Raw genomic sequence first — 14,353 nt, 5'->3', positions numbered from 1 at the left:
GGCATTGGTCGCACTTTTTGGCATAGTCCTGAGCCTCCCTTTGCATATTGGGCCACCAATAACCCTGAGTCAAAGCTCTATGGGCTAAGGACCTTCCCCCAGTGTGGCTTCCACAAATCCCTTCATGCAGTTCTTCCAAAAGCGCTTCCGTTGATTCCGGGTGTACACATAACAAGTACGGTCCCGAGAATGATCGTTTATACAGTTTCTGATCCTCGGACAACCAGAAACGTGACGCCTTTCGACGTATCTTATCTCCTTCAGACTTGTCTTTAGGAAGAATGTCGTTCTTAAGAAAAGATATGACCGGGTCAATCCAACTAGGTCCAGGCCTTATTAGATGGATGCGAGCCGCATTGACAGCGGTAAGAGTTGGCTCTAGCAAATCCTCTACGAGGATAATCCTGGGCAAATCCTGAGCCGAAGAAGTTGCCAATGTGGCCAAAGAATCTGCATGGGTGTTTCCACTCCTAGAAATGTGAGCTAAGACGAAGGAGTCAAATTCAGCTTGCTGACGCTTGACCTGGGCCAAATATTCTTGCATTCTTGGGTCCCTAGCCTCCATGGTCCCCGTGACCTGGCCGACCACTAACTAAGAGTCCGAGAACGCATGGACTTCCTTTCCACCCATCCTATGTACCATGTTCATGCCCACCAAGACTGCTTTGTACTCGGCTTCATTATTAGTAGCCGAGAATGACAGCCTTAGAGATTTTTTGAAGACAATTCCCTCAGGGGATATCAGGACAAGTCTAACACCAGATCCTCTCTGATTAGCTGCCCCATCCACATACATTTTCCAAGTCGGAGGTGCTGCGACTGTGATCACACCAACTGATTTTCCATCCATGTGTGCTTCTTTCAAAGTTTCTTCTAGCAATGGCTTGGTAAACTCTGCCACCAAGTCAACAAGGACCTGACCCTTCACGGAGGTACGAGGCTTGTATTTAACGTCAAAGGCTCCCAAAATGGTTCCCCATTTTGCCACCCTGCCAGAGTAATCGGCGCTACGTAACACCGCCTTGAGAGGCAATTGGGTCAGAACCACCACAGTGTGAGACTGGAAATAATGAGGAAGCTTCCGCGTGGCATGAACTATGGCCAGAAGTGCTTTCTCCAAGACTAGATAGCGCACCTCGGCCTCATTCAAAGACTTACTAACGTAGTAGACCGGTCTTTGCACCCCGCTTTCATCCCTTATGAGGACCAGGCTGACCGCGTGGACGGCCACTGCCAGATAAGCAAACAAAACCTCGTCCGCCTCGGGGTGAGACAAAATGGGTGGCCGAGAAAGATATTGCTTAAGTTGTTGGAAGGCTAACACGCAGTCCTCGGTCCATTGAAACCCCTTCCATTTATTCAACAACTGGAAGAAAGGGCGGCACCGGTCAGCTGACCGAGAGATAAATCTGCTCAGTGCTGCAATCATTCCGGTCAATTTCTGGATTTCTTTTGGGTTCCGAGGCGGCTGCAAATTCTAAATAGCTTTGACCTGCGCTGGGTTTACCTCTATGCCTCTATGAGTAATCATATATCCTAAGAACTTTCCAAATCCCACGCCAAAAGAGCACTTTGAGGCATTAAGGCAACTTGTACTTTCTTAGCACCTGGAAGGTGTCAGCCAAATCTTTAACGTGTGAAGGTATTGTTTTACTCTTCACCACCATATCATCCACATACACCTCAATGGTCTTCCCTAGTTGTTGTTCGAACATTCTGGTCATCATTCTTTGGTAGGTAGCCCCAGCATTCTTCAACCTGAACGGCATGACCTTATAGTGGTAGTTCCCTGTTGGAGTAATGAAAGCAGTCTTCTCTTGGTCCTCCAATGCCAATGGAATCTGATGGTAACCCTGGAAGGCATCCAAAAAACTCATACGAGGATGTCTGACAGTGGCGTCCACAAGCTGGTCAATACGCGGCATTGGGAATGAATCCTTGGGGCAGGCCTTATTCAAATCCGTGAAGTCCACACATACTCTCCACGTTCCATTCTTCTTTTTGACCACAACCGTATGCGCCAACCATTCGGGGTAGAAAACCTCTTTAATAGCCCCAGCCCTCTTGAGTTTGAGCACCTTCTCCTTGACAGCATCGGAATGTTCCTTGGAAGAACGCCGATGTGGCTGCCTTCTCGGAACAATGGTGGGGTTGACATTTAAATGATGACAAATGAAGCTCGGATCTACGCCGGGAACCTCATAAGGGTCCCACGCAAAAACATCAATATTGCCTTTCAAAAATTCCAACAACTCCATCTTCTCCTGGTGCGGCAAACGTATGCCGACTTGGAAGAACCTCTCTGGGTCATCCGCTATCAAAAACTTCTCTAACTCCTCACAAACAGCCTCCTCTCCTGTCACCGCTCCAGGTGCATCCGGAGCTGTTAATTGCTATGAGTCTTGGATGAACAAAGTCGATGACTCGGCTTCTGTCTGACGAAGCACTGCGGCCGATATGCATTGTCTGGCCACCGATTGGCTGCCGAGGATCTCTTCAACATATTCCCCAGAGGGGAACTTAACCTTAACGTGCAAGGTAGAGGAGACGGCTCCCAAAGCGTGCAGCCATGGCCTGGCGAGGATGGCTGTATATGGGGAGTACGTGTCAACCACAATGAAATCCACCTCAACCGTTTCTGAGCCGGATTGAATGGGCAAACGAATCTGTCCCTTCGACACAACGGCCTTTCCTTCAAAGCTTATGAGTGGCGAGTCATAAGGAGTAAGATCTTCCAGCTTCAACCTCAGCCCCTTAAATAAATCAGGGTACATGATATCTACACCACTGCCTTAATCAATCATCACCCTCTTCACGTCATAATTCCCTATCCTGAGAGTGACCACAAGAGCATCGTCATGGGGTTGAATGGTACCAACCTTATCCTCCTCCGAAAATCCCAAGACAGGTAAATTCACCTTCAACCTCTTTGGCACGGAGCACGCCTCTTCGACACGAGAATGGGAAACCGCCATCACCCTAGTGGGACTCGAGCCGGTCCGCAGTGCGACAAAGATAACGTTAATTGTTCCCAACGCCGGACCGAGATGGATTATTCTTCGATTGTTTGAGCCGGATTGATTGCCACCGCCCGTTAGGTTGACACGAGGTCTTGCTTCGAGTTTTCTCTTCAACGACAAGTACGCTCCAAGTGGTTCCAAAGGGTCCGACAATTCTCGGTAGTGTGGCCCACGTCCTGATGGTACTGACAAAAGAGGTTCTGATTCCTCTTCGCGGGGTCTCCGCCATCTTACTAGGCCATCTGAAGAAGGGCTCCTTACGAACTTTCTCCAATAATTGGTGTACTGGTTCTCGGAACACAGTGTTCACTGCCTGAGGTACTGCCGAGCCGAACTGCCCAATGTAATCTCTTCTCGGCTTGTTGTTGTGGTATCTGTCCGACCTGAAATCCCTTTTCTCCTGCGGGATAACCTTCTCCTTACCCTTTCCTTGCTGCTGGTCTTCCTCTACTCTTTTGTACCCATCAATACGATCCATGAGGCGACGCACGCTGCGGACGGGCTTTTTGGTCAAGGACTTCCTCAAATCGTGATCAGTAGGAAGACCTACCTTAAAGGTATTGAGCGCCACCTCATCTATCTCGTTAAACATCTCCCAGTACCGGTCGGAATATGCTTTCAACGTCTCCCCTTCCCTCATGGTCATGGATAACAGCGAGTCCAATGGCCGAGGCACTCTGCTACACGTGATAAACCGCGAAGCGAATGCTCTAGTAAGCTCCCCGAACGAACCTACAGACCCCGATTTAAGGCCGTTGAACCACCTCATAGCAACAGGTCCCAAGCTAAAAGGAAAAACTTTACACATCAGGGTCTCGTTATGAGAGTGCACCGCCATCCTCTGGTTAAAGTGACTCACGTGCTCCACCGGATCAGTCAGGCCATTGTAGATGGTAAAGGTGGGCTGGGTAAACCTCTTGGGAAGCCTTCCTTTCTCAATCCTCCGTGAAAATGGAGATTTGGAGAGTTGGTGCAACGCCCGACTCATAGCATCATTCCCCAAGCCCCTAGAAGGAAGTTTCTTGTGTCTGCGAGCTGGCGGGTCGACCTCCTCACAAGAGGACATTGCGCTGGGGGGTGAGCATGACCTCGAGCTGTAACTACCTCCCCGGACCTCCTCCGACGAAGGATTAGACGAGGACGGTGAAGGCTTACGTCTGACGCGGCGCAGTTTTCTTTTCAAACGATTAATCTCCTTCTGCATGGCTTTAGCACCATCCTCGTGGGTGGCGCTGCCCCCGCCATGAGTATGGCTAGCCCTAGGGTATTCTATATGGACACTTCCCTCACGATCCTTTTGACGCTCTAGACGCTCGAAAAGATCCTCCAGTTGTGATCCTTGAGACTCTACATGGTGTGAGCCTAGGCCTGCCATAGTATCCCAACTCCTTTCAGACTAGATTCCCACAGACAGCGCCAATTGTAAGTGCACAATTGCACCTGGACCCAAAGAAAATTATGGGCTCAGGCCCAATGAGCCTTAAACAACAAAATTTGTAGAGCGTGGGCTTGAAATCTAGATTAAAGGTACTGAGAACTTGATAACAGGCTTTGGTGTGCAAACACTTGTAAATAATGAATGATAATTGCCGATGGACCTCCTCGGACGTGAGCCGAGGACTACTGTTATATTATTTCTCTTTCTTTCTTCAAGATTACAATTCTTTTTCCTCCCCTCTGTAGTTACAGACTGGCCCCCTTTAAATACTTCATTTCCTGACACTTTATCCACGTGTTGCTCAAACCCCCTCCCCCCTTGATATTTCTTCCCTTAGTGCCTTTGAATAGTGACCAAAAGTTTCAGCTCTACTGTTCAAGGGTCACTTCCCCATTAATGCGGCCAGGGAGGTAGGTGCAGAGTCTTTAATGTGGAGGTGGTAGCCTTGGCTCATGATACTTTTCTAACATCGGTGTATCTAGAAGGTTCAGGGCTTCCCCCTCTTAATCAACAGTCTTTTCAGAGTTCTGCCTTGACCTTCGTACTGAATCTACGAGTTTTCTTGGGTCTGTCCGAGGAGAAAATCACCCTCGGATGTGTCCTCGAACCCTCGGCGTATGGGCCGATCCGCAGTACTAACAAATTCTTAGCCCAAGAACAGATTGGCCCTCCTTGCTAGAGCCCAAGGGCCCAAATGCCCGCTTGGATCCTTCTACTCTCCACATCAGTAATTAATAAAGGGTTATGTTAATGGGCAACGTAAGATGCCCGTTAACAACACAATTACTGGTAGCTTTTTAGCTTTTTGGACAACTTTTGGCAATTTTTTTAATCTCTTTAGATCATTTTTTTGATAACTTTTTTCCTTTTTTTTGAAGTGAGACACAAAAAAGGAAATTATAACAAGCACTGCAAAGTTGTTGTTAACATTTCCCATTAATAAACTATTCCACCCACGTAGCTTTCTTTATTGATATGATTTTAACTTAGGTTGTGTTTGGATATCGCTTATTTTACTTAAAACTAAAAACGCTGTAGCAAAATAATTTTTAAATGTGTGAATAGTGTCGTATGACCTATTTTTTAATAAAAGTTTTGCTATAAAAAAAAAAGTTTGTGAGTCTCGTGAACAATGCACGGAAGCCACTGAAAAGCTGAAATGCGTTTGGATATTGATGAACTAGTATCCAAATGTACACTTAGAGCATTCAAAGTGGTGAATGCTATTCTATTCTACTTTACCATCTTAAAAAACTACTTTATCAATTATACAATACTATTTTATAAAACACCCAACAACCCAACTTTTATATTCCTATACACAACATTAAAATAATATATCTACACCACTGTCTAGCCACCATGAACAAATCCAACCACCACTAGAGGGGACAAAAAAATCCAGAATCACATAATCACAAAATCATAAAACCCAGAATCACAAATCATACACAAAATTAAAACCCAAAATCACAAAATCATAAAACCCAGACTCACAGCCCGGATCGCAGCCCACGACCTCTACTTCTTACCGGCATGGAGGCCCGACCACCGGCACAAAGAGAGAGAGAGAGAGAGAGAGAGAGAGAGAGAGAGAGAGAGAGAGAGAGAGAGAGAGAGATGAGAGCAAGTCACAAAGACCCACACCGACTTGAAAGAGCCACAACCCATACCAATCTGAAGCTGATCTCCACACCTCCACTAGCATTGTCTTTGTGCTTCACTGTTGTCGTCTCCATGCCTCCACGCCTCCACACATACCTAGATCAACCCAGACCAAGCACCAAACTTTGAAGCTGATTTTTCACAAAATCTTAACCCAAACCCAAAAACCCAAATCTTAACCCAAACCCAAACCCAAAAACCCTTGGTGACAACGGCTTGATGATTCAGAGAGAAAGAGAGAAGCTTGGCAATGACGAGAGAGAGAGGGGATGAGAGAGCAAAAACCTGTGTGTGGTACTGTAGCGAGAGAGAGAGAGAGAGAGAGACTTGAACGAATTAAAATATACTACTCCCTCTGTCCCAGTTTGTTTGTCCTCTATTCCATTTTGGGATGTCCCAAAATATTGTTTTGTTTCTATAAATAAAATTAATTAATTTACTAATATTTCTATTATACCTCTACTTTATTTTCAAAACTATTTTAAAAAAACTAACAAATACTTAAAAAAATCAATCTAATTAAGGCACATTTTTAGTTGACTCATTAAGAATAACCTTTTTTTTTTTAAAGTTGATAAATTTATTTAAGAGCAGTTTTGTAAATTTATACATTTTTATAAGGCAGACAAGACAATAAATGATATTCCCTTAAAAAGTTTGACTTTTCAAATATGAAAAATAAAGTGGGACGGAAGGAGTATTTTGTTTTGACATAATGTTACAATACCATCATATATTTAAGATGATACTGTAGCACTATACCAAAAAAAATTACACTTTTCCAATTTTGACCTTATAGCTGCTGAGACAAAAGATGCTCAATGCTAAATTTTGTGGACATTTGACATGTCCATGTTCCATTATCAATGCTCTTAGTCTTACGTTGGTATTTGTGGCTAGCGTCCAATTGACAGCTGCCACAATGCCAAATTTCATAACATTACGACACAATCAGAAATATGAAATACCACTTTCACCAAATCCCCCCAGCCCCAGCCCCTACTTCTGTTGTTTTTAATTTTCCACCGAAGGTAATTTGGCACTATCCAAAAAGTCAATTGAAACGGATTGTCGTATACGCAAGCAAACCAACAGCACTCTGAATGTGAACCCAAAAAATTAAGCGCGCTACCCGGAAAGTCCTTTCCTTTTGTCCAATCACGTGGTTGGTTACCCCTATTGCCCGCTGCCCGAGTCCCCTTTCTTTGTCAGTCAAACCTCCCTTAAAACTACCTGCCCTATCTGCCCGCACTGACCTCTTTTTCTATATAAACCACTTTCCTCTCTTTCCATCCAAAGTCTTAGAACCATTTCCATCCACAATGGCCAAACTCGCCGTCACCGCTAGCGTTATCTTCTTCTTGTTCGCCCTCTGCCACGCCTTTATTCCGTTAGATCTACCGGAAAATGAAGGCGAGTCATTTCACTTGCCCGGATCCGTGCCCAACACCATGATCCTCTTACCCAGCGAGAAACCCGAGTCCGAACCCGCTACCGTCGTGGAATTGGAACCCGAGACCACCTCCACCGACGAAACCCAGCCCAAATTGGAAGAAGCTGACGTCACCGTCACCGAGTTGAAGGTTCCAACAGAATCAGACGACTCCGTCTCTATTCCGTTAAAGACAATCAGCTTCCGCCCGTTCAACCACCGCTTCGGGAGCCGTCCGATCCCGTTATATTTCCGTCACGGCCACCGTTGCCGTTTCCACCGCTTCCACCACCTCCGCCACCACCAGCACTACGATCACGACAACAACGACAACGACAAAAGCGAGGACCAAATCCGCGAGTTCAAGCAGTGGGGATCCAAACCGATAGTAGTCCAGTCCACAATTGACCGTGAGGTTCCGTACGGTAACGACATGATCTTGTCCTCCGCCAACGAGGACTCGAGCTCCGATCGAGGAATGGTGCGTCAGGCCCCTGCGAAGTGGAAGAGGTTCGGGCACGGTGGGCCCAGGTTCCATATCGATGATGACGTGGACACCAAGATGAAGATGAAGATGAAGAGGCATCATCGCCACGTGGAGGGTCAAGTGTGGGACAGAGAGGAACACGAGGAGAGAGAGCATAAACACAGGCACGAGCACGAGCACGAGCACGAGCATGAGCACGAGCACGGGCATGAGCATAAACACGAGGGTGGGTTTATGAGGAAGATCCGCAAGTTTTTGAATCATCACTTTTGAAGCTATGTTTGATTATATAGAAGAAGGCTTTTACTTTTAATTTTATGCGCTTATTATGTATGTCTGGGTTTTTATGAACTAGTTGTGTGTTGTGTGGGATTTTAATCCTTTTTGTAAATAATCTTTGCATCCCTGAGAGATGTGTAAGTATAATAATACATGTATTATACACTTTCCTTCGTTTACATTGTGTTATGAGATGCTACTAGTATTAAACAATTCTCAAAAAAAACAAAAAAAAAAATGAATGTATTTCATGATTTAGAAATATATAGAACGCGTATGTTGTTAAATTCGGGAAATAAAATATCAATCTTGAAATGAAGGAGCATCCAGCTAAACAGTTTAGCTGGATGTTGTTACATGATTCCCAAGAGGCTTGCTGTGTTTAAGTACAAAGATTGTTAGAGATGCAGAGAATTGGATTAGTAGTTGTGGGAAACAATTCTTTGCTTTACATTCTGAAATTTAAATAAATTTAAAAAAAAAAAAAAATCATTGTAGCTTACTTCAACTGAGTTGGAAACTTACATGAATATTATTAGAATTTAGAAGTGACTGGAACATGAGTTACCCTGAACACTGCGGGACAACTCTGAACATGGCCATGGGCTTACTTGGTGAGTTGCTCCGCTAACATCAGAGCACGACCAAGGAGGAGGACTTCGTTTTGCCTGAGTATCACCGGGAAGGTTGATGTCTGAGAGGCAAATCCCTGTAAAAGGGGAGCTCTTCAGGCCTTTTATTAAACCTGCTTGCAAAACCTTCACTCCCCAAACATTTGTAATGGTGACATTCTTGACGACAGGGAGAGCATTTGGGTCGTATCTCTCATCAGGGTGACCCCCAACATCGCCGGCAATCTTTATCCCCTTTCGAGCATTTTCGATATACACATCAGATACTGTAATGTTTCTTATCAGCCCTCCTCTACCAATGTTTGTCTTCACATGGATACCAACTCCCACGTTGAAAAGGCTTATGTGTTCTGCCAAGACATTCTCCACCCCACCAGAGGTTTCACTTCCAATTGCAATTCCAGAAAATGGGGATGATCCTGTTATCCGTCGGATTGTGATGTCAGAACTAGGACGACCATAAGCAATTCCATATTCATCCCACCCGCTCTTCACTGCCACAAGGTCATCTCCGGTTGCTATGTACGAGTCCTCTATGCAGACATTAGAGCTTGAATCTGTATCATAAAATTTAAGGATATATAAAATTAAAATTTCTCGAACATCACTCTTTCAACGAAACTACCAGAAATATGTGGTTGTCTTCCACCCACAAGATACTTCACTAGCAAAGGTAACACTATCAATAGGGGGGCAAACAATGGTTGTGGGGTCTAACCCAGAATTAAACCAGCCTATCTATCGTAGCCTTCAGTGATTTCCTCTATTGTGCTACACAGTTCTGATATTCTAAGACTAGCAAGAGTAAGGAAGGATGAGAAGTAATCTGCTCCATCAACTAAGAATCTAGGAATAAACAAATTAATAGATTGGTTAGAAAGACTAAATAGATAGCATCAGAGATTGCTTTACCTGGATCAATGCCATCAGTGTTGGGAGAGTCAGCTGGAGCCAATATTGTAACATAGCGGATGACAACATTGCTGCAGAAAAAGAAAGAGGCACCAGATGAGATTACAGCTCTACCCATCCAATCCTAGGATTACCTAAGGGGCTGTATGAAAACATTAAAATTTAAGAATTCTGTACTGAATCTCGGCAGGTCAGTACAATGTAAATTCAATTCAAAATTTTGAATTTATTGGCAAACTCGCTGAAGATCTGAAAGTTCCATAAAAATAATTTGCCTACTTCACATTATTGGACTGCATTGAAGTATTTAGCCCAGGTAAACTGGACCCAGATGGAACATGCAGCCCCTTTTAAAGCTTAAGAGCGTAGCAAATTAATATTTATTTTGACATTCTAAGACAAAATATTTAACTTAGACATCAGAATTGAAAATATAATCTCCTTATTCACCCACCAGTTGATAGGACTGGAACCATATACAATATGAGCCATACACTGTCAATTTCTCTAAGATACTTATATGAAATGTATATTGTGAAGTTCAGTTCCAACACAAAAATTTGCAAAAATAAAGTTTAATGGTAGTACCTGCAATAGACAGGGTGAATGTTCCAAAAGGGCGAATTCCGGAAAATAACATTTGAAATGATAATTTCTCTAGAGTTCATAAATTCAATGAGATTCGGTCTAGTAAATTGAAGAGTTCGCTGCCTCCACATGTTCCACCAGACATCTCCTTGGCCATCAATTGTCCCATTCTCACCTATGAAAATCATTAAAGAAGCAAAACAGAAGACAAGTGTAAGATATGACGTTTGGTATTGAAACCTGTAGTTCTAGGTTGAAATTTTCCATTTACTTCGAGTCAAGAAAAACTCACACCTTACAAGCATGTGCTTTGTTACTAAACAACACAATGGCCACATATTCTAATAGTCATAAATAAATACAACATTACACATTCATGAGGTATATTTCTAGCTACATACTTAGATGTGAACTTCTCTAATATGCAGCATCTAGTGTCTGAAAGAGGGTGCTCCAATTATTAATAACTGAATGATTTAAGATAATTAGACAGTAGAGATCTATAAAATATGCTACAAGCCACCACAAGCAATGACACAAGTTCTTGTTGATACCCACCAGTAATTACTACGTCACGAAGTCCATATCCATGGATAAAACTCATATATCTTCCTCCAGGAAGCTCCCTCCCCCTTCCATAAGATGGCAAAGGAGCAATTAATGGCCAATTCTGAGTATCCTGAAGCATCAAGCAAGGAAGAAAGTTCAACACAACGTAAAATTCACTAAAGCTGGGGTAAGGAATAAACGAGCAGTTATTTAAGGCTTTTAATTCTTTTACCTTTTCATTTCTTCATTAGATTGAAAATATTTTCAAAGATAATTTATAACAAGGCTGAGTATCTACAGGAAATCACATTACTGAGTATAATAAAGGAACCCAATCCAATCTGGTGGTGAATTTTTTCAAACATTTCATTTAATGAAATGGTTGATATATTAAACCCAGGGCCAGGAACAAACCTAAAAGCAGAAACTGGTACCCTATGAGGACCTTCTAGCAAGAAACAAAAACCATTCCAAATGTATCTTATGTCATTTTTTGAACCATAGAGCTCATTAAGCAATTGACATGGTTTTGCAAGGGCAAAGGATTAAGTGAAGAGAAAAATGTCTTTTGAGGAAAGCAATGCCATGGTTAGCCTTAGCCCATCTATTATTGGTAACATGCATTAAAGGTTTCAATACCCACCTTGGCAAACTAGTGGTCTGTTTGGACTGAGGGAGGGAAGAAGGGGAGTAAAGTAGAATAAAATTAATCTATTTTTTCAGTTAACTATACTCTGCACCCTTCTCTCTCTCTTTCTCCAAAGGCCATGGTTCATGGCCCCAACTCAAAGCTGTGCATTATGAGCTACCAAAACCCAAAAGCATGATACAAGTACAACTGTACACAGGACAAGATGTCCATCCATGTCAGGTAGGGCTCCAAATACAGAAGGATATGGGATCCACCAGAGATGTGGTGTCCTATCCCCAGGTGATCAGGGGTGGCATTGTTTTCGGCCACAAAAAAATGCAAGAGCAGAACATAATTTTAATTTTGGGCAATTGACACTCTGTCCTTTCAAATAAGACTAACAATCTTGCCATATTTTAATACAATCCTTGAAGTGAAAACAACATACAGTATTAACAATTTCACATCCCTCACAAGCCAATGGAGATATGGAAGAATCAATATTCTAGTTTAACGTGACACTATCAAATACGACAAGACCACTTGCCAGAAATCTAGCTGTCCAACAAACTTAATATGTCTACACTGTAAATGTAATGCACATGCAAACATGCTACATCAGACACACCATATTCTTTTCTTATTTAAGCCCGGACCCACCATAGATCATGGAAATCTCTTTAACAGTTTAACCTCTTGAATTCCACACTAATCTTTCTCACTGATAGCAAAAATTCTAGTCTATCTTAGCATAGAAATTTAATTAATTTTTCTTAATTTGTTAATTGTTTCTCTTTTTTTATACAAAACATTCATACTCTCCCTTTATCCTCAAAATACATTAAAAAAAAAAAAAAAACTAAATGTAAAATTAATAATGTTAATGTAAATTTACATGAACCATGTATTTTTACACAAGTCTGTATAGTGGATGAATTTTGGACTTCCTTGGCTAAAATATGATCTTTTTTCTATTATACAAAGCCAACCAAAACAATAATCATCTTGCAAAGATTACATCTTCAACTATGCCCATTCTATTCCTTAAACCAATCTAAAGCCCCAAATTTATTTCCAAAGCAAGGCCGAAGACTGTCTTTTTTCCCATTACTTTTAACTCTTTTACTAACCAAAGCAGCAAATTATACCAACAAATGTCCCAATCAAATCCTCTTCATTTTTTTTCCTTGAATATCAAATCCTCTTCATTTGCATTAAAATAAAAAGGGTTTACTTTTTACTTCATTCAATAAAATCTCTTGTTCTCAAACAAAAGGCCTGACTTCAAATCCCGCTTACACAACCAAAAAAAAAAAATTAATGCCTTCAACAAAGTTACGTTACACTACATTATAAGCTATACCAACAAAACTATGTAATAACTCATTTTATTTATCTTTTCTTCCAAATTTTAAAGACGTACTAAAACAGAACTGGTCCAAAATTAACCATGTTTCAAAAACTACTAAAGATGTTAACTAATTTTTGTAACCAATAACTTCCCAAACATAACCATTCACACCAATGTATACTACTTGATTCAATGCATTCGACCCAATACAACGTGAACATGTGTCAAAAAAAAATGCCACGTGTAGTGCTGATTCTAGTTTTATTACGCACCGACGTTAAAACATGTTTAAGGTGTTGTGAAATTGAGGTTCGTTTGTTAATGTTGTTTTAGCATGTATTTTTTGAAAATATTGTTTAACACTTAAAATTGTTGCTTAAATAAAGGGCTGAGTAATGTATAATTGTAATCATTGCATAAAATTTAAGAACGAGTTTTACCTGAGAGGCTTTGATAACAGCACCTCTAGCCAAGTAAAGCGTCATATGACTAGTGAGATTGAACGTCTCCGTTAAGTACACCCCAGGAGGCACGTAAAGCAGCGTGCCACCTCTCCTCCTCAGGTGCTGAATCCGATATATCGCTTCCCGAAACGCCTTCGTGTTCAACGTTTTCCCGTCACCGACTCCCCCGAAGTCGGTGATCGAGATCTTGTCGTTTCGGTGCCTCATCGGTACTATCCCGGAGCACGTTATTAAATCCTCAGCCGCTACGCACTTCTCCAAATTCCATAACGGCAAAACGGTTGAGAAAATGCAGAGCAAAACCAAGAACCGTAGCATTTTCGTAAAATTCAGCTATTCTTGAGGGCAATAATAATAAACAAAGAGATTATTTTTTTTAGGGCTTAAGTTGTAGGAGATTTTGAGAGTGAGTACAAGAGGAAAAGCACAAATTTACTTGAAGATTTTGGTTTAGAATATTCGAGAAGAAATATTTATGGTAGATCTGGAAATGGTACAAAGAGATAGATCCAAGCCAAAGTCTTTATGAGTTTGAGCAATAATTTATTTAAGAATGGAAAGCAGAAACTGGGAGAGAAAGTTGAAGAAGAGGAAGATGGCTTTGTTTGTCTGGGAGTGATTGTTTTGGAGAGAGTAAATGAGTGTGAGTAGCTAAGAGAGGAAAAGTTAGCGAGTAGTTAATAAAGGCAGTGAAAGTGTGACGAGAGGAAAGATGGATAGAAGTATTAAATAATGTGTGTGAAATGTTGTGACGTGACATTTAAAATGTTTAGCGACCCGTCGAAAAAGCCGTTGGGACTTGGGGTAGGCCGGCCTTCTCTATTTGTTCAACTGTTCCTACTTCCTAGCAAAATAAATTATATACATTTTATTAATTACATTTCATATCTTGCCCGCTTTTGACA

At 42.0% G+C, this 14,353-nt stretch overlaps 1 protein-coding gene across 1 annotated transcript; it reads right to left on the bottom strand.

Moving 5' to 3' along the window:
• Positions 1–8,598: 8,598 nt before the first annotated feature.
• Positions 8,599–14,150, bottom strand: LOC142617941 (putative polygalacturonase). Its single transcript, XM_075790918.1, has 5 exons — positions 13,425–14,150; positions 11,012–11,132; positions 10,454–10,628; positions 9,866–9,936; positions 8,599–9,510 (listed from the first exon to the last, which is right to left on the bottom strand). The coding sequence occupies exons 1-5, from the start codon at positions 13,764–13,766 to the stop codon at positions 8,864–8,866; spliced, it is 1,356 nt and encodes a 451-aa protein (XP_075647033.1). The 5' UTR covers positions 13,767–14,150; the 3' UTR covers positions 8,599–8,863.
• Between the last annotated feature and the right edge of the window lie 203 nt (positions 14,151–14,353).

Source organism: Castanea sativa, chromosome 1 (assembly GCF_040712315.1).
Source record: "Castanea sativa cultivar Marrone di Chiusa Pesio chromosome 1, ASM4071231v1".
Taxonomy (NCBI): domain Eukaryota; kingdom Viridiplantae; phylum Streptophyta; class Magnoliopsida; order Fagales; family Fagaceae; genus Castanea; species Castanea sativa.
The sequence above is the reverse complement of the archived record's forward strand: the minus strand, read 5'-3'. Positions and strand labels throughout refer to the sequence as shown.

Coding starts and splice junctions, on each gene's coding strand:
- LOC142617941 (XM_075790918.1), bottom strand. CDS start 13,766: ATGCTACGGTTCTTGGTTTTGCTCTGCATTTTCTCAACCGTTTTGCCG. Junction 11,133..13,424: donor CTGTTATCAAAGCCTCTCAG/GTAAAACTCGTT, acceptor TTGATGCTTCAG/GATACTCAGAATTGGCCATT. Junction 9,511..9,865: donor CACTGATGGCATTGATCCAG/GTAAAGCAATCT, acceptor TTTATGATACAG/ATTCAAGCTCTAATGTCTGC.